Genomic DNA, 19,750 nt, shown 5'->3' on the forward strand with positions numbered 1-19,750 from the left:
GATCCTTCACCTGTTGACGCGGCTTTTTTCTTTCTTCTTCTTGTAGATCCATTTGTGTCCTTTGAATTTTGTTTTCTGCCAGGAGATTCCATACTCGAGTTCTTTTGACGCCTGGGCTTATGAATGCTGGATGGTGAACTAGACCCAGATTGCTTCATTTTGCCTCGGCTTGGAGATCCAACTGAATTATTCTGAAGGTCTCTAGTTCCTTGTAGAATGCAACGACAAGGATATATTAGGCATGCCCTGACATTTCAAATTTACGACAAAATATATAAAATGGCCTAAGAGATTTTTATCTAAAGGCCTTGTCCCCGTGCCCTCTATCAATAATTGCAGTTAAGTTTAGTCGAAAACATGAGGGGTAGAATTTGTTCAGTTAACATACGAAAAAGATGATACCTCCTCTGGTGGAGGCTGATTTAGCTTTACCATTACCCCGGGCTGCAGATGAATTTGTTGAAGCACTATGAAAATCATTCATCTGCATGATTCTCAGATTTTAAATCAGGATTAAATGTGTTATTCGAGTTTCAATATAAATGTTTGTGAAGGGCATACCCAGCTAGGAGTATTTGAAGATGATGAGCCATCATTTCCAATGTGTGCTACATGCTTCACGTCCGTGGGCAAACCAATCTGCATTTCCTCTTCTTTCTCACTACTCTCTGCATCATTCATTTAAAAGATCATCGCCACCACGTTATCGTAGAAGAACTAAGAATTTACTAGCAGTTATAAGACAAATATATGAAATGATTAGACAAGCTTCTACATACCAAATATTTGCGAGAAGTATTTGAAGCCTTTGAATATACCCTTCATATTGATGAAATTTTTCGAGAACTTTTGTTACAAAATTAGATTACACAAGATGCATCATCTTCAGGTGTTAAACCGAGAATCCAATGTATAGTAAATCATGATAGATCCTCAGAAAATTTTGGGAGGAGACAAATGAACCATCATTGTAACATATCTAGGAGTCAATGGTATATGGTCATGTGGTAAAAGATGATGATTTTATCCGAAAATATGATAGTCCAAGCAGATGATTCTCTTCTTGTTTTGTTTTAGATATTTGGCAATGATGTTGTAATGGCTCTTTTTTTGGATGCAAGGCAATCAACCAGGAGCTGAGCATATGTTTAGGATACACAAATTGTTCCTGCTTGCCTATATTTGGCTTCAGTATTTAATGGTTTCAGAGATATGGTAATCATGAACATTTTTCTTACTCTAGTGTTATACTTTATTTATGTAATGTAATTATTTATAAAACATATTAAAAATATCTCCTGATCCATAGGAATTTTTTGCAAGCAGCCAAAATTTGTTGGAGTTTATACTGTAAGGTGCACAGATGGAGTATGTGTGTGTACAACATGCTTGAGAAGATAGAATGCAGGTTATGACCCAATTAGAATATGTTTGTCTGGGAGTAGTGTTAAAAATTTCTGTGCAGTCAAAAAAATGCTGGTAAGAAAAGTGCCGTTGTATAAATCAGATAACTATTTGATAATTTTTTTTGATATTACTTATATTGAGTTGTAATATAAAAATAATAATTTTTTTGGTGAGGTTTAATATTGAAATTTGTAACAAAATGCAAAAATTGAAAACAACTTTTTCCAAAAAACCTGTTTTTTCTAAAAGCAGCTTTTCATCTAAAAACTGCTCTTCAGCAAAGCTAAAGACTGACTGTATATAGTTTATGAATTTACACTTGCCAATTTTCTTTCTCATTTGTCCAAAAATAAAATTAAAAGGGACGTTGCTTGTAATAAAAATAATTAAAAAGAAGAAAATACACCGGATGCAAGGAACAGGCTTCACCAGTCGAAACCCGGCCCATAATAACAAAAGCCCAAATATAACAAACGCTATAAATCCACCATAAAACCCTAGCACATCTCCGCCTCCCTGCAAACCCTAGAAGAACAGCTTCACCTGCACAGAGCAACCATGGTAACCTGCAATTCTCAACTGATTCATTTCCGCATTTCCTCAACTCGAATCTCGAAAATTGATTTAATACTGATTTTGTATGTATATGTGTATGTATAACTGTAGCCTTTCAAGCGTTACGTTGAGATCGGGAGAGTCGCACTCGTCAACTACGGCAAAGACTACGGCAAGCTCGTCGTCATCGTCGATGTCATCGATCAGAATCGCGTATGTCTCTGTTTCTCATTTTACATCTTTTTTTTAAAATTTTATTTGTTGTTTATTTCCATTTTTATGTCATTTCTGGTTTTATCTTTAAATTTAGAAAATTTTGATTGTTTTGTTGGTAGATTTTATTGAATACTTATAGTTGAAGTTGTTTTGTGTGATATTTTTGTAAGTGTTGTTCTTTGGCTTTTGTTGTTCACAAGAGATTTATTGAATGTGGGTTTGGGGAAATGTTGCAGTTGTATTGGATGGAATTGGATTGAATTTCTGGTAATAAAAAAATTGGTTTGAAACTCGAATATGCTTGTTCTCGAGAAATGTTGTGGTTGTATGAGATGAAATTTCTAGCAAAAGAAATGGTTTAAATTTGAAAATGTTTGTTCACGAAGGTGTTTTTTGTCAAGTGCTTAAAAATTAGGGTTTAAACATTTAACATGTGGATACAAAATGGCTGATTATTTGCTGGATTTTGAACCTCTTTTATACCTTGTCTTCTGAATATGAATATGTATCGTCTTCTTGGTTTATATTAATGTTCTTGGGACTTGAGGTATAATATATATTTTTTGCACTGATGAATGTTTTAGTTTATTGGGTGATTAAGTCTTTCTGGTTATTCGGGTTAGAGGAAAATTAAACTGAATATGGTTTGATTTCAAGACCTGAAAGCTTATATCATGTATGTTTCGGAGTAAACTGTTGTGTTGGTGCTTGGGCGCTTTTTCTGTCCATGACTTGAATGATGATATCTTTTTGCATACGCAGCATGTTTTCATGCGATGAGCGGCATTTCCACACGAGATTTCTGACTTGTTATATAAGTTTTTTCACATTATATTATGTTTATGCCTCAATTCTCTGTATATTGGTAGAACTAATTTACCATAGATTTCCGTAGGTGATTATGGTTTACTATTAGACACCTCTGGAAATAGGTTTACAGGTCCCTACTTTTAATACTTGTTCTCGTGGGTCAATGGCACTTTGAGTAAAAAGTGCACAGTTTTAAGCCTTATAAAAATATTATGCATAAAATTTTAACACAAAATAACAAATCAGCTCCTTATTGGCTTTGTGCTTCGAGTCTTCGACTTGGTTTTATGATTTTATTATAAAGTCTGGTAGCATTATAAAGAAAATTGTTCTACTTATGCAGGCTCTTGTTGATTCCCCTGAAATGGTTAGAAGTCAAATAAACTTTAAGAGGCTCACACTGACAGATATCACTATTGACATCAAAAGGACCCCAAAGAAGAAGGAGCTGATCAAGGCGATGGAGGCTGCTGGTAAAATAATTTTAAATTTACTTCCGAGTACTTGTTTGTTTTGCTAAGAGTAAACTGATTTTTTTTTCCTGGAAATGCAGATGTTAAGAACAAGTGGGAGAACAGCTCTTGGGGAAGAAAGCTGATTGTTAAGAAAAGAAGAGAGGCTCTCACAGACTTTGATAGGTTCAAGCTTATGTTGGCAAAGATCAAGGTTTGTCCTGCAACAATAAAAACATCACTAGACTTGTATTTTGCAATATTAAAAAAATTTATACATTTAATTTAATTGTTAATTTGCAGAAAGCTAGTTTAGTCAGGGAAGAGCTTGCAAAGCTGAAGAAGGCAGCCAAGGCATAAAGCATTGCTTCAAATACTATTCAGTAATTTGGTGCTGCTTTTGTTATTGCCCAGTTGTGTTACGTTTCCTTTAGGGCTGAGAGGATTTGGGCTGGCCAAGTCTTTCTTTCCCTGTTGGTTCTTGGCTGGTGTACATTTTTGAATTGATGTCTAATGAAATTATGCTTTTACAGACTATACATTTTTGTTTCCTGTTAGCAAGCTTGGTCTTGAATGATATTAGATAGGGGTGTTTGCTTCCTTTCTGATTTGATTTCTTATTAAAATTCAGCTTTTGCAGAATTTTTAGATGTTTTTAGACCCATATTATCTTCCTGTTCCGAATGCCGTAGAAATAGAAAGTTTTTTTTTATAAACAATCAAAAATCTTTTTAAAAAATTAAATTCTTGAAATATAGACATTTGATAGATCAAAAATTGTTTTCTATATGACATCCTCTTTTCAAATCAATCTTAAGAAAACAAGGATATATATTTTGATTGCTGGTTTGTTTGGCTTAAAATCTGGAATTTATGTCAATTTCGATGTTTGTTTGAGGTATTTGTTTTAGTGATTAATTCACATTTTTATTATTTTATTTTTAATAATTTTAACGCTCGTTGATTTTAGATATCTAAAATTTTGTTCTGTTTTATTCGATGAAAATAATGCCTTATTTTGAATTTGTTTTTTATATTTACATAATCTTTGTTAGCATGATATATTTAATAGGTGTTCAAATTCTTTTATTGGTGTAGCAATAAGTTACTTATTTGTAGAAAAAAATGATTATATATTTACCTAGTTTTTTTGGAAATAAGGTAACAGATGACAACGGGTCGGATCGGTTCGCATATCCTTTTTAAAAATTAGATTATTTGTAAAATCTGGATGTATGAATTTTGAAGTATTTTATTAGGATTTTAAATAATATTATAGAATATGTTGGTATTCACTTATGATTTTAAGTTATCCTTTAAAATATGATAATTTTAATTGAGATTATTTAAAATTCATTAATCTAATGATATTTAAATGCCCATGAATTTTTTTGAACGCAATAAAATAATAGATTTTGTGAGATTTTTTAGTGTATCAATTTTTTTTTAAAAATTGTTAAATTCATGAAATTTGATATATTATACTTAAATTACAAAGATTATGTATCTAACTATCTGATAATTTATCAAAAATCCGCATAAAATCAAAATCATATACAATACTAGATTATATAATCTGTTAAATCCGATAAACATCTGGTTTCTGTTGAAAATAGTGTCTCCAAACATCACAACACCGTGATACTGGATATAATAAAACATCAACCTTTCTGTTAATAAAGTTGCTCAATGAAGTATGCATGCCCGATAACACTACAAATGCAATGTCAACTGAAGAGCTTCTAAAAAACAATCACACCTAGGCAGCAAAAACTATTTTTAAACTGGCAATTTTAAATTTGCAATGAAATACCCGAATCTTGAACTGCATATAGCTCTCAGTTCCTGCTTCTTGGCCTCATACTCGTTAGCTTCAGCACTCCTGTTAGCTTTAACCCATACGATTGCCTCCTCAATAGCTCTCTCTTTCCTCCCCTCCATCCGTTTATCTTTGATAGCACTTCTCATGTTATACGCATAATCTTCAAAGTCGTTCATTGCTTGTATGTTCTTTTTAAAATTCTCATCCTCAGCCCTATACATCCGCGCTTCTTGTATCATCATGTCAATCTCATCCTTTGAATGTCTTCTTTTGTCACCGGTTATTGTCGTATCAGTCTTCACCCCAGATACCTTACACACAGCAGTAACATGTAACACCCCGTTCGCATCAATGTTGAATCTGATCACGACTTCAACTTCACCCCTCGGGGCAGGAGGGAGGCCACAAAGAGTTATCTCACCCAGTAAGTTGTTATCTGTTGACCGTGTTCTCTCACCCTCATAAACTGGAAACCAAACAGAAATCTGATCATCCTCGCTTGTATAGTATGTCATTTCTTTGCTGGCGGGAATTCTTGTGTTCCTTGGAATAACAATACTCATTTTTTTACCAAGGAGCTGAACCCCAAGTGACAACGGAGTGACATCAAGCAATACTAAATCCCTAATATGATGATTTCCTGCACCATTAAGAACAGCAGCTTGGACAGCTGCACCATAAGCAACAGCCTCGTCGGGATTGATACTCCTGCAGAGTGGTTTCCCATCAAAAAATTCTTGCAATAGCTGCTGAACTTTAGGAATCCTACTTGATCCACCGACTAGAACCACATCATCCACTCTGCTTTTGTCCATCTTCGCATCTTTCAGACACTTTGCCACCGTCTCCAAACAACTTTTAAACAGATCCAAGTTCAAATCCTCGAATCTGGCACGCGTGATATCTGAAGAAAAATCCTCTCCCTCGTACAAATAATCAACATTAATAGTTGCAACGACATTTTGAGAGAGAAACCTCTTTGCCTTTTCACAAGCGTTTCTCAATCTTCTTAAAGATTTAGCATTTTGACTAATATCCTTTCCGTGCTTCATCTTAAATTCATCTACTAAATGGTTCACCAAACGATTGTCAAAGTCCTCACCTCCAAGGTGAGTATCACCTGCAGTAGCCAGTACTTCAAACCTACCATTTTTGATATTTAGAAGAGAAACATCAAAAGTACCACCACCAAGATCAAAAATAAGGACAATTTTCTCCCTTGCTGATCTACTTGTAAGCTCTTTGTCAAGACCATAAGCAACAGCAGCAGCTGTTGGTTCAACAAGAATACGCAAAACATTAAGGCCAGCTATTGTCGCTGCATCTTTCGTAGCCTGGCGCTGTGAGTCACTAAAGTGTGCAGGAATAGTCACAACAACATTCTCTATGCTCTTTCCCAAGTAGTTTTCAGCAATTTCCTTCATCTTAAAGAGGACCATTGAAGACAACTCCTCAGGCGAGAACTGTTTCTCCACACCCTTGTAATCGACAACCACCTTAGGTCTCTGAGTATGATCACTAGTTACCTTAAAAGGCCAGAGCTTTAAGTCATTTTGTACAGTAGAATCTGTAAATCTTCTTCCGATTAACCTCTTAACATCTGCATACACAGATATGTAAAATTATTCTGACAATCGACATATAATTTTACTTTTTAATTCTAAATTGTGGTTGCATGATGGTTTAAGTGTATATTTGGCTACTAACCAGGTCAGCTTATTTGTACCATTTGTGTCATGAAATTATAAGCTATTTTTTGATTTATAAGTTAAAAATATGAGAAGTTGAATATATTGTGTCCGATTGGCAAACTATAAGCTGGGTTTCTTTTAATAAAAAGTCGACTTCTACTTTTCTTGACTCGTTTGTGTAAAAAAATAGAAACACTTTTAACAAACTCAAGACATATAAGTTGAAAGTTGAGACTTTTTTTTCCAACTTTTGCTTCTTCTCTAATTAATAACACTCTACTGTTTATAAAACACCAAACATTCTAAGTGGGTGTTTGTTTAGAAATTATAAGTCCAGCTTCTGGATTATAAGTTATGAGCACTTATTGGTACCGTTTGTGTAATAAGTCAGGAAGCACTTATAAAAAGTTAGGAATGCTAGCTTTTGTTTCAGGGCTTCTACTTATTTCCCAAACACTTTAATCATTTATAAGTCTTATCTTGCTTCTAACTTCTACTCCACTTATTTATTTTAAGCAAGAAGCACTTATTTTAAGTTCACCCAAACGGCCCCTAAGTAAAATATCCAAACACTTAAATAAATTATAAGTCACCGCTTGAATAAATTATAAGCCACGTTATCCAAACACTTTATTTATTTATAAATCCTAACCTACTAAGCACTTATTATCCAATTCTAAGTAAATTCTTTTAAGCTTAACTCATCAACTTTTTAATCACTTAATTTAATTTTTAAAATTAATATTTTATTATTACATTACTAGTTCTACATCTAATAAGTTGTCAATTAAAAGTTACTTTAACTAAATAAATTGTTTTAATCTAAACATACTGCCAGAACTGATTTCCCATCCAAATATAGAGAGATCACACTTTATCACTATTAGACTGGATCCAAACATATCAAATTACTCCATCTGTCCCACTTCTTTTATCTTGTTTGACTTTTTGTGGTCAATGATCTCTGAAAATCCAAAGCATACCTCTTAAAGTAGAATATATATAGATTTTACTAATATAATTATATAACTTCTTCAAAAAAAACTTCTACAATTATTTAAAATATGTAAATTTCAGTCATCAATATGATCACAAAAAATCAAACAAAACAAAAGAATGGGACGGACGGAATATTAAATATACAGTACAAGAGTTGCACGTACCAAAGATGGTGTTGACAGGATTGAGAGCAGCCTGATGTGCAGCAGCTTCGCCGATGAAACGCTGGGTTTTGGTGAAAGCAATGCATGAAGGTGTGGTCCGGTTACCAAGATCATTGGCGATGATTTCAACTCGATTGTGCTGCCAAACACCAACGCATGAGTATGTTGTGCCCAAGTCGATTCCAACTGCTATATCATCATTATTCGCCATTCCTCAAATAAAACCTTAAATCGTTGTTTGCAATAAACTAAAATCCCAAACCCTAACTTGTGATATATAAACTCGGTAGTGTCAGTGTCGTGATAGGAAAGAATCACCAATTTTGGAGTTATAAGAGTTTTCGGAGTTATTACAGCATGGATTGATTATAATTTGGGTCCATCGTATGATGGGGACATGTTCAAAGACATTGGGGAACACTTATCCAACAGTTAGGATTAAAATAAAATTTTAGTATATCTAATGTAAAAAAAATTAGGCGGGAGAAACCTATTTTTCTCGTGTATAACGTTTTTTTATCTGCGGACAGAGTTTCTTTCATCTAGCGCTAAAAAAGCGCTGAACATATTAGAATTTCTTTTAACATATCCCCAACATATGTATGCTAGGATCTTATAATTTATATGGTCGGAGGACTCCGGAACTTTTTATCACTAACTTAAGAGTTACTAGCTTATATCCTGTGCAAGGCACGAGAACTTTTTAATTATTGATAAACTTTTTAAATATATTGTAACTGGTGTGAAAAAATTTAATTTATAAATAATAAATTAAAATTTTCATCTAAATAAAATTTGAAATTATGATTTGTTTGTAAGTCAGAACTATTGTAAAAATATATAGGTTCTACTTGTTTCAGTAAAAAAAAAATTGGTTACACATGTTGGATCATCCAACGATGCGGTATAAAATACACCGTCACACTCATTAATGGCTTCAAGTAAACTATTGTAATCAAGCCATTACTAGTCTCTTATGTATCATGCCAAAGTATTATATTTTTTCTATCAAATTTTTAATATATATTGAGAAGAATATGTGACATCAACTTCCATTAGATTATATTTATAAATGTATTTTATATAAGAATTATTATAATATGATTTAAATTTGGCTTACTAATTTTAATATATATATATATATATATATATATATATATATATATATATATATATATATATATATATATATATATATATATATATTTGATAAAAATAATTTTGTGACAGTGCGATTTATATGATTCTACAATTAAAACTGTTAGGAAATATTTTTTGTATTAAAATATCCGGCTTATTAATTTTAAAATATATTAGATAAAAATAATTTTGTGACGGTGCAATTTATATGATTCTACAATTAAAACTGATAGGAAATATTTATCTTGAATTAAAAAAAATCATAAACATGTGAAATATAGACTTTGTTTTGGATTCAGAAAAGGAATTATAAACATGCATATCAGTTGCCTTATAGAAATAGAAGTTAATTTTGTTGTAATCTAACGGTACTTATTTGTTCAATATAAGATCCAACGGATGATAATCTTTTGGGCCATGTGATCATGCGACCAAATTATTTCCCTTACGCTTATTATATATAAGTATATAATAAGAGCTTTTTGAGTTATTAGAGCATGGGTTGACCATAATAAATTGGACTCTCCAAGGACTCTGGAGAGTATGGTAGGATAACTCAAATTATGATCTCAAATTTTTTTTATGTAAGGGAGTCTTCTTCTTCTTCCTTCTTCCTCTTCCTCTTCCTCCTCTTCCTCGCTGAATATTCATCCAACAGCCCCAAAACTTATACCAGTTGACCGTTCTTCACAGTCGACTGCTTGGGACCAACACCTCCTATGGCCGTGCTTGGTACTAAATTCCTCTACTAAATGTCGCAGCAGACGCACGTTTGTCCAAGTTCTTACCTCCAAGATAGTGTCGCCTGCAGTAACCAGTACTTCAAACTCTATCCTTTTTAAAGGAATTAAGTGAAAAGTCAAATTAATATGTTAATATAAACACTCAAATTATATAAGAAGGTAAACAGTTCAAATTAGCTATTGCTAGAAAAAGAAATTATGTTAAGCTATTTTGGGACATTAGTTGGCACTTACCAGAAATTCGCAATTTATTTTTGCTTCTTGTACTCATACTTGACTGTTTGAAGAGTTGAGAGTTCAGTGCACGAAAAGTTCACAAAATACTCCAATGATATCTCTCACTGCTATAGCGGAATGTCTAGGGTTCGATAGAACATGGGTGCATGAGCGTGTTTAATTATATAAAAAAATATTGATGTACGAAGGGTGCTTCTACTCGGGCCCTGAGGATGTTTCTTGTCCATGTAAAATCTCTGTCAAAACAGTTACACCGACATACAAAAGAGGGAAATCAGTAGGCTACAAGATTAGGATTAGCAAGAACAACGGAGACCTATATAATCTGCAAGATTAAAGCATTTGGCTTCTTTAAACTGCTAAGCTCATAGAATATTTGACTTGTATAATCAGCAACAGTTAAATTCTCAATTTTTGTTCACGATAGAACGGTGAATCCTCAAGCTTTTGCAGCAACCTAAGCATATTGCCTTTCAGGCGATTCCTTTCTTCCGGTTGACTATATATATGGCAGAGGACATCCGGAGGAACAATAGGTGCTGGCTCAGCTCTCAACTCCATACCATTCACTTGCATCCCATTCAATCTGACCAAATTAGAAAATCACATATTTAAGAGTTTTACAAAAATGATAAAAACTAAGTGCTCAAAAGTTTGCATATGAACTCACTTGTTTAGAATCTGCAGCATATTAGGCCATTCAGTAATGCAGAAATGTATATCCAAAATGAGAGGAGATCTTACTTGGACAGTCCTAATCTTCCCTAAAGACCGAAATGTAGATGTATATTTAAAACGTACTAGCGGCGACATGGTTTTAATCCTCACAACTGTCGTTCTTGGTGCGTCAACTCTGAAGATAAACAGGTGCTTTCCTAGAACAACTATGGATTGCTTAGCAAGTGCCCTTTCTTTTCCATCTTCCGTCTGTCAGGTATACATGAAGATTAAACTACATGCATTAAGAACACTCAAACTTACAAAATCACACCCACTGTACCATAAGAAAAACTGTAACATCTTTCAAAAGATTAATATATATAGCTCTCAAGCAGGAGATATTAATAAGTATGAAAGCACAGAACACACAGAGTATGAGAGATGTAGGATGAAGCATACAATTAACAATACTCAACTTATTAAATAATTTTGAACTAGTATGGGGAACTGATAAAGAGGACTATCAAAGTCATAATCTTTTGTGCAATCTTCCAAGAGAGACTTCACAACATAAGGTACCCAAGACTGTGAGCAGGAAAATCATATACCATCACCATGACTTAGAAAGTATACCTCAAATTCCACATATGCTACAGAATCTGAGGGGCCCAAGAAAAAACCAGATATATTGCTTTCACAGAAGGCAAGAGCTTCTTCAATATGCCTTGGGCATATCTCACAAGTCATCTGTTTGATAGCAACAGTCCGCGTAGGATTCTTCAGTAGGGCAACTGGGGCATCAGGATCTCCAATCAAACCAGGAATGATAATTTTCTTATGCTGGCTTTCCAGGGATGAAGCTGCTTCCACAGAAAGGGCTAGACCTTTAAGTACATGATAAGTTTTTTGAAGAGCTTTTTGCATGTCTTGCCTTTTCTGCAATTTATTCAACCGCAATTCATAATGATAACATGACCAATACAAATTGGAAGGACAAAAGGTTGCAATACTTGCAACTAAAATCCTGTTTCCAGTTCTATAAATTTACCACGCTATAATATCAATCAGGAAATGACCATTTATCCTAAATGCAAAAGCTTCTTTTTTTATGCTCTCTTAGCTAACTTTTGCATCAGTTGCTCTTAAAAATAGGATAGAATACCAAATTACCCCTTATAGTTCAAGCAACAAACAGTCTGTTTGAAATGAGTTGTTAGATAGTGTTTTTGTGGAGTTTGTTCTATCATTTTAACAAGACCATGAATATATAATTAGCACTTACAAATTGTCATCATGTTTTGAGTACTGACCTCAAAATAAACAATAGCAGATTTAAATGAGCTTTGTCCAGCATCAGAAAGTTCAATCTTCAAAATATTGCCAAAACACTTTAAAACATTAATTACGTCTTCTTCACTAGCGTCTTTATGCACAAACTTCACAAGTACTTTGTTCTGGTACAGCGATTCTCTGGATGTTGTATCTTGTGCTTTATCAAGCTGCCTCATCCTCATTGGTGGGACACATGGATCAGACTTTGACTTGTTTGCAGTCAGTGCTGCACTGTCTGCATTGCCTTTTTGTTGATTGCAAGTCTTTCCATTATTATTAACTATCTTGACAGGGGTTACTACACTTGAGTCCTTCTCACTCCTTTTTTCGGTATGACTGGATGATACTTGTTGTCCATTATTTAAGTTTTGTATGTTGACAAGAGATGGAACTCTAATATGGTCAGTATAATGGTTTTGATCAGATTTATTGGAAATCACACTTCCTGAATCACTAGCAACCTGTCGACCTATAGGATTTACCTTGATGCTATGAATTAGATTATCGATGTCTAAAGGATTTGTCAGATTCTCTCGACTGACTTCCTCTGAACCTTCCAAATGTCCATCTGTTTCCAAACTATTGCACTTGTTCATAATCTTCCCTGCTTCATGATCAATTAAATTATTAAAAAGAGCAGATAATTCTGCAGCACCACCTGATGCAGGCTTTCCATCCTCGTCAGAGACTTTATCTGGTGATATGTGAAGAAAATTATGCTGATTATCTGGATGATTCAGTCTATTTTCTACTGAAACATGAGCATTTGGAACATTTTCTTTTGATGTTTCAGATGATGATCCCGCCGATTCTAGGTGTCCATTCTCAGGCTCAACACCTGGCGGCTGAATTAGTTTCTCATCATTACGATCCACATACATTTTGTTTTCCACTTGCTGTCCGCGTCCAGTTAAAGGCATTTTTTCTTTATCTTTTTGCTGCCATGGTCTAGTCGCTTCAAAGATTAAGCTCGATAACTTCTCAGATTTATCGAATGGCTCCTGGAACTCTTTAAGTAGCACGCGTGTCTTATTCTTCTGAAACAGATTTTGGTTATGCAAGACACCTTTTAATTTAACTGAATTGACGCTAGAATCAAGGGCAGCCTCAGGCAATCCAGTCTGATATGGAGAATCACACACTCCAGTTGAAGTTCTTGCATTAGGCATAATTTCAGAACAATGATTTTCTGTGGCATTTGATATTGCCTGACTCAGACTGTTATCCTCAGTGCTAGAAATCATCTGGACTGATGATTGAATTGTATCAGATCCTTTGTTCTCCACATCATTGTATCGCCTCTTAGCATCCAAAACTGTATCACCCATCATATCAGACAATATATCCCCAGATTTATAAGGCACTTCACTTGGTGGAATGTTATTCTTACTGCATACAACTGTCTCCTGGGTATTACTAGCTTCACCGTGGCCAGACTTTTCTGAGCCATTTTCTTGAGTTGTCATAACTTCAGCTACTGAAGATAATACATCATTATTATAGTCGTTTTCATTTTTAGGACATCCGAATATCTTTACTTTCGCCTTCTGTAGAAGTCCTTTCACATTGCACCATGACCAACCAATTTTTCTATGTAAATCTAATGGTTTGGCAAAGGTTCCCGTATGCACATTTATATGCCTGAGAAGAACAAGAAAGCAAGCCAGTGATAGGGTGAACTGAATTGTGTTGATCAGCTGAAAATGGAACATATGGGGGCAACGGTTCAAGTTTCTTAAGGGACATGTAGAGAAAAGGGAGTGCTATAAAAAGAGATACTTTTGAAATTATTATTTGAGTGTCTAGAAATAATATAAATATTACAACAGTAGGAATGTGGATTTGAAACATTATACCTATAAGCAGAGCAGCGTAATTGAAATAACCAATTAGTATGTTCTCCGAATGGTAACTTGTAGAGCAGTAAGTAATTGCAAATTGCAATAACACTAAAATAGTAAAAGTGTTAACTATTTTTCCTTCATCATTTTGCATGCCATCTTTAATTTTATATTAGTGTATGTTATCCTGTGATTGATGCCTGAGTATAATATTAATTTTGTTTAAGCTGAGGACCCTTGGAGGAAGCTAACATCTTCTCTAATTTTACCAAGTACAAGTAAGGTTTGTATACATCTTATCCTCTCATCAGAAGGATACAGAGGGTCTGTTAGTTTAATTAGTTCAAATTGTAAAAAGAGACACTCAATGAGTTTGAAGCATGAGTGCGGGTGCATTGTACGGGGATAAGGGAATTCGGCAAATTCAAAAGTATGAGGATTCGGGTGCGAGGGAACACAACAAATATTAAAAATATTACACACACACACACACCCGCCCCCGCCCCCGCCCCCGCGCCCACGCGCGTGTGGGCGCGCGCGCACACACACACACTAGAAACCAATACAAGTTAGTGATATTCTCATTACAATTTAGTGATATTCTCTTTAGGATTTAGTGATCTGTGTTGTAGGAATTAGTGAAATTTGCAGAAACTGTCTAGAATCTCCAGATATGTTCTAGATCTGCTCAGAATCTCCAGATTTGTTCATGTTTTCGATTCAGATGGTGGTAACGGTGGTGGAGATTGTGGAGGTGAAGGTGGAGATGGAGGAAGGATGATTGTAGCGGAGGTTTGGGCGGCTTGAAGTAGGGGGTTGGAGCGTTGCCGGAATAGTGGCGGCTCCGCCGCGTTTTTAAGTTGAGCCGAGGTGGAGAAAGAAGTATGAACGGGGCTGAAAGAGGTTGAAGCAGCGACCAAGATGTGGCTGGTGAAGATGGAGGTAGAGATTGTGTTGTTAGAGAAATAATGGAGGTGGTGGTTATGGAGGGGGCGGGCGGCATAGAGGTGGTGGTGGTTATGGAGGAGGGGGCGGCAGAGGTGGTGGCAATCGTGGATGTGGAGATGGGGTTGTTTAAGAATTTAGTGGTATTTGCTTTAGGATTTAGTGATATTCCAGCTTGATTTTTAGTTTCTAGAATAAGGAGGTTTCTATTGGAGTAAGACTCTCTCTCTCTCTCTCTCTCTCTCTCTCTCTCTCTATATATATATATATATATATATATATATATATATATATATATATATATATATATTTATTTATAGATGCATTCAGTTATACAAATAGTGGAACAACTAAAATTTAAAGGACAAAAAATAACTATACTAATTCAAGATAACTAAAGTAATTCAATCATCTTGAATAATCATAACTTCCATCTCCGGCTCATCGAGAGAAAGACTAGCCATCTCTGAATTGTTTCTTTAAAGTTTGACCACGTCTTTCCTATTTACAGAAAAAGAAGAAAAAAAAGCTGTTTAAAATTACAAAAGACGCCATTTAGCCGTATCCTCGTGTACCCCCACACTGATACATATTGATACACAGTTCTTCGGCTTAGAGAAGAATCCCTGCTTTCTAGAACTTAGGTCCCCGGAACTCTTTCTTGCACATTTATACCATTATAAAAATGCAAACTAGAAATAAGATCGATTGATGATATGTGGCAATCAATGTTACGCTATACCATTTAATATATAAAGTGTAATTTGCATCTTCAATACGACATACATGTAAAATCTAAGTTAATTGCATATAAAAGTCTTAAGAATTGTAAATCCTATTTAAATCCGTTATTGCTATTAGGTATTAGAGCATCTCCAAGGGAGATGGTTAAAATGGTTAGCTAGAATAATATAAAATAATGATTAGTTAAAATTTGGTGAACCCCAGTGGTGCTAGCTATAATAGTTTTTTTTTTTTTTTTTGTCACATGCTAGCTATAATAGTTAGCTGTATTTCAAAAACAATATTTAATTACGCTTCACGCATTTTATCTCCTTTTTATTTTTTTGTATTTAATTTATTTATTCCATTATATATTTTCAATTATCATCTCATTTTAGTTAGGAAATTATAAAACCCTTATCATCACCATTCTCTCCTCTTTGATTTGTTAGAGTGAACAATCGACTCATGTTTTTACTTGTTCGATCTCCTCTCCCTCTCTTCCCCATAGCCGATGCGACTCCGCCATCCACACAGCCACGGTGGTTGCCTCTTCGACCTAACACAACACATACACACACTGAGAAACTCGATCTCCTACTTCTACGAGAAGAACTCATATGGTGGGAGAGAAGCAAAGAAGAAGCGGGAGAGGAGAAATTGACCGGGAGATGAAGTGTACATATATAGAAGGCGAGATTGTAATCGCCAGAAGCAGCGGATGAAAACTCAGTAGCTAAAATTTTAGCTGACAGCGATGAGCGGTTGGAGGGAGGGATATGGCTGACGATAGGTATAAATATTAATATTATACGCCAGCTGTAGTAATATAGCTAACAGGTGCACTGCCTTGGAGTTGCTCTTAAGAGGGATATGTCAACCCGAAAGCTCTCTCGTACTTGGCAATGTGAGAGGGCATAACCAACAAATTCTACATGACCCAACCAGCATATCAACAAACACAAAACACACATAGACATGATGACCTACATATAATGTAATTTACACAACTTATAATCATATATAACAGTGGGCAGGTAAAATTACAGAATAAAATAAGGGATCAAATTTATTTACACACTTTTCATGAGCTTGGGTTTCTGATTCCCCAGGTTTGTTTCCAGCTGAAGAAGAGGATGTAGAAAACTGGAGCCTTGTTTGCCTTGCAAAACCTACAACAAATACATTTATTTTCAAGAGAATTAGAGCAGAAAAATTAATTGAACGAGCTGCAATATGAACAAAGTAGACACTAGAAATTTAGAATAGTGGGATGGGTCATTACCAGCTGTACGGAAACGAAAGATCATGTGTTCTTTGAGGAGGCGAGAGAGACCCATTCTCTCCCACTCTCTCTCGGTGTTTGTGCGTGTGAGTATTTGTTCGTGTGTGCACTGTGCACTGGGGTTTAATGTTTTTTCTCTGGAGATGGAATATTGGAATATGGTTTGTTTAAAATCTGATTTTTCGTCCGAAAATATTTTCTTCACCGAGAATATTTGAAGGATGAATTAGTTTTAATATTATAAAATTTTAAATTTTGTAAAAATTTAAAATATAAAAAATTGATACAAGACATTAAAAAATGTGCATAGGATGGTGAAATATATTTTGTAAGACCAAAAGAGGAGAAATTCTTGAAAATATAATATACGTGATAGATTATGGATAAAAATATATTATATGTACTTTAAATAAAAATATATAATAGCGTAAAAGATTTTCACATAATATTTTTCTTTACCAAAAATTTAGTCCAATATTGATTGTATTTTTGACATATTATTTATTATCACATTAATATAAAATATTTCATTTATAATAATTTAAAATAATAATATATCATTTTTAATATTTATCAATTCGAAGTCTAGTACGGTAGTACCCAATAAAATTTATATAATCAATATTTTATATTATTTTCGTCTATCATTTTAACCCTCAAATCATAATAATGGAAAGACAGAAGGTGATCCATATATTCTAACCTTGCTGAAAAACAAGAAAGTAAAAGCATTGAAGTAAACAATTTAATCCTCATTCTTCTTTAAATTGTATGCTATGTAGCAGGAGATAACAACTACAAGTAAAGACTCAAAATCTTGCATCTACGCCAGATTCTGTTCTCATTCTCAGACAACTCATACATTGAATTCTACTATGCAACATTTCTAGTTAATACTTGGTAGAGAGGTTCCTTTCCATCCTTTTCACCTTGTTCCTACCAACATCAGAGAGACACCGAAACGCAACTCTCTCACTGTGATCACTTCTCCCTAAGGGAGTGACAGTGCTTAGCTTTGATCGTATTCCGCCCAAAAAACCAGACAGCATTTGATCACCATACTGGTTATTATTGTCGTTGCACTCGAAGTCATTGCAGTTGTGTAGCCCGTCCTCTGCCTCTTCCTCGTCGTCTTGGCTGAGCAGGGAATCCTTTTCTTCAATAGGAGCGGAGGGATCCCACAAGTGTGATGCTTCGGACTTTGGTTTGGCAGGTATCTTGTCTTTTAGTAGGTCAATATTGCTGAAATCATCTGCTTCGTTCCATGTTGAACTTGTGGTTGAGAACGAGCCAAAAGAACAAATGGAAACGCGTGATGAGGATGGTGATGAGGACGAGGAAGAGGAACAAGGAGAGTGAGCTTTGTTTCCAAATCCTTGAATTTGGTTTGATATTTTAAGAGCGTGCAGACGTTCTTGTTTAAGCATGTCTCCTCCTTTTAGTAGCTCTAATACTCTCTCTGACCTCTTTCTCATCATAAGTCCCCAATCAAACCTTGTAATAATAATAACATTGTTAATGAAATGACTCAAAATACTTAGTCCAAACTTCATGAAAATCTCTTAGAGTGTGTTTGGAAACATGCATTTCATTTCAAATGACATGATTTGAGTTGTCATTTCAAATTTTCAGCTCTATACTAATATTTGAATGTCCTTGATTATAAATGAAATCCAAATTCATATTCCCAAATAGGTTATTTATTCAAATTCAGAATTTCAAATGAAATCCAGGTTTCCAAACAAATCATAATTTGAACAAGAAAATCCAGAATGTACCCTTTTTCATCTATATATTTGAATGTTGAGAGTTCTTGAATAATTTCTGTGTCACCTAGATATTCTCTAGCAAGATTGTCAGGGCCATGAGCGAGTAAAAACTCAAGCAATACTAAGGCTTTGTAGGATTGCCTCCATTGCTTCCAGTCAAAGTTGTATAACCTGCAACATTAGATTTGATATTACACCAGAAGCCGGGTAATTCTTAAGCTATACCATTCAATACTCACAATGCTTAACCCGACCCAGAATCCATATTCACAGCCATGTCATATCTTATCCATTTAGATAGTATCCAAAAGGGTATGAGTACAAATGCAAGGGCATAAGTATCAATTTTGCACATTAAAAAGTTGAAAATCAGATACCTTTTACGCAGGACATCAGCAATTCTCCAACTGTTGTCAACATGAAACGATGCCATCGCTATTCTTGTCATAGTTCTGGCGTCCGGGCTGCATGGATCATTATTCGTCGCCTCCTCTGTCAGGCTTCAAAATGCAAACGAGCATTTCATCAAAGCAGAACAAGAAAAATCGTATAATTTGCATAATTTCCACATAAGCAAATAAAGATTGCAGCATTGGACTTACACTTCTGCAGGGGTAACATCAGTAAAAGTCATCCTTGCAATGTTGTATTTTTCATGAAGAAAAGTTGTTGTCTGCTTCTTGAGGTGATCTAAAAGTAGGTTCGCCATACCCTGGTAAATTATTGGGAACGGGAGATTTTTCGAAATTTAAGACTAAACTCAAGCAACTGGTTCAAGGACATGAAATTACAAGGTGATGCTAATCAATGTCGAGAAACCATGCTTGAAATTAATACAAATTAGAAAGCCCCTTCCAAACAGATCATCTGAAATTTTAAAGTTGCATATATGAAAGAGACATTGTGTGGGAAACCTGTGTTTTTGGTGAGAAATTCAAGGGGAGACCATATGTGCATTT

At 34.6% G+C, this 19,750-nt stretch overlaps 4 protein-coding genes across 5 annotated transcripts; 1 reads left to right on the forward strand and 3 right to left on the reverse strand.

Moving 5' to 3' along the window:
• The first annotated feature begins 1,828 nt into the window (after positions 1 to 1,828).
• Positions 1,829 to 3,979, forward strand: LOC108197444 (large ribosomal subunit protein eL14). The gene is made up of 5 exons (XM_017365066.2): positions 1,829 to 1,968; positions 2,074 to 2,175; positions 3,332 to 3,461; positions 3,542 to 3,654; positions 3,744 to 3,979. The coding sequence occupies exons 1-5, from the start codon at positions 1,966 to 1,968 to the stop codon at positions 3,798 to 3,800; spliced, it is 405 nt and encodes a 134-aa protein (XP_017220555.1). The 5' UTR covers positions 1,829 to 1,965; the 3' UTR covers positions 3,801 to 3,979.
• Positions 3,980 to 5,171: 1,192 nt separating this feature from the next.
• Positions 5,172 to 8,732, reverse strand: LOC108198786 (heat shock cognate 70 kDa protein). Its single transcript, XM_017366561.2, has 2 exons — positions 8,117 to 8,732; positions 5,172 to 6,862 (listed from the first exon to the last, which is right to left on the reverse strand). Exons 1-2 carry the CDS (start codon positions 8,325 to 8,327, stop codon positions 5,220 to 5,222), a joined length of 1,854 nt encoding a protein of 617 aa, XP_017222050.1. The 5' UTR covers positions 8,328 to 8,732; the 3' UTR covers positions 5,172 to 5,219.
• A 1,609-nt stretch (positions 8,733 to 10,341) lies between these two features.
• Positions 10,342 to 17,156, reverse strand: LOC108197174 (uncharacterized). Of its 2 annotated transcripts, XM_017364709.2 has the most exons (6): positions 17,023 to 17,156; positions 16,819 to 16,909; positions 12,207 to 13,869; positions 11,530 to 11,832; positions 10,907 to 11,163; positions 10,342 to 10,822 (listed from the first exon to the last, which is right to left on the reverse strand). In XM_017364709.2, exons 1-6 carry the CDS (start codon positions 17,075 to 17,077, stop codon positions 10,636 to 10,638), a joined length of 2,556 nt encoding a protein of 851 aa, XP_017220198.1. In that variant the 5' UTR covers positions 17,078 to 17,156; the 3' UTR covers positions 10,342 to 10,635. The 2 variants fall into 2 exon arrangements, with proteins under 2 accessions (XP_017220198.1, XP_063939154.1); XM_064083084.1 differs by lacking the exon at positions 17,023 to 17,156 and having other exon boundaries at positions 12,207 to 13,925.
• A 590-nt stretch (positions 17,157 to 17,746) lies between these two features.
• Positions 17,747 to 19,656, reverse strand: LOC108199097 (epsin-3). Its single transcript, XM_017366846.2, has 4 exons — positions 19,394 to 19,656; positions 19,169 to 19,291; positions 18,801 to 18,962; positions 17,747 to 18,516 (listed from the first exon to the last, which is right to left on the reverse strand). Exons 1-4 carry the CDS (start codon positions 19,498 to 19,500, stop codon positions 17,913 to 17,915), a joined length of 996 nt encoding a protein of 331 aa, XP_017222335.1. The 5' UTR covers positions 19,501 to 19,656; the 3' UTR covers positions 17,747 to 17,912.
• Positions 19,657 to 19,750: the final 94 nt, after the last annotated feature.

This window comes from Daucus carota, chromosome 8 (assembly GCF_001625215.2).
Source record: "Daucus carota subsp. sativus chromosome 8, DH1 v3.0, whole genome shotgun sequence".
Lineage (NCBI taxonomy): Eukaryota > Viridiplantae > Streptophyta > Magnoliopsida > Apiales > Apiaceae > Daucus > Daucus carota.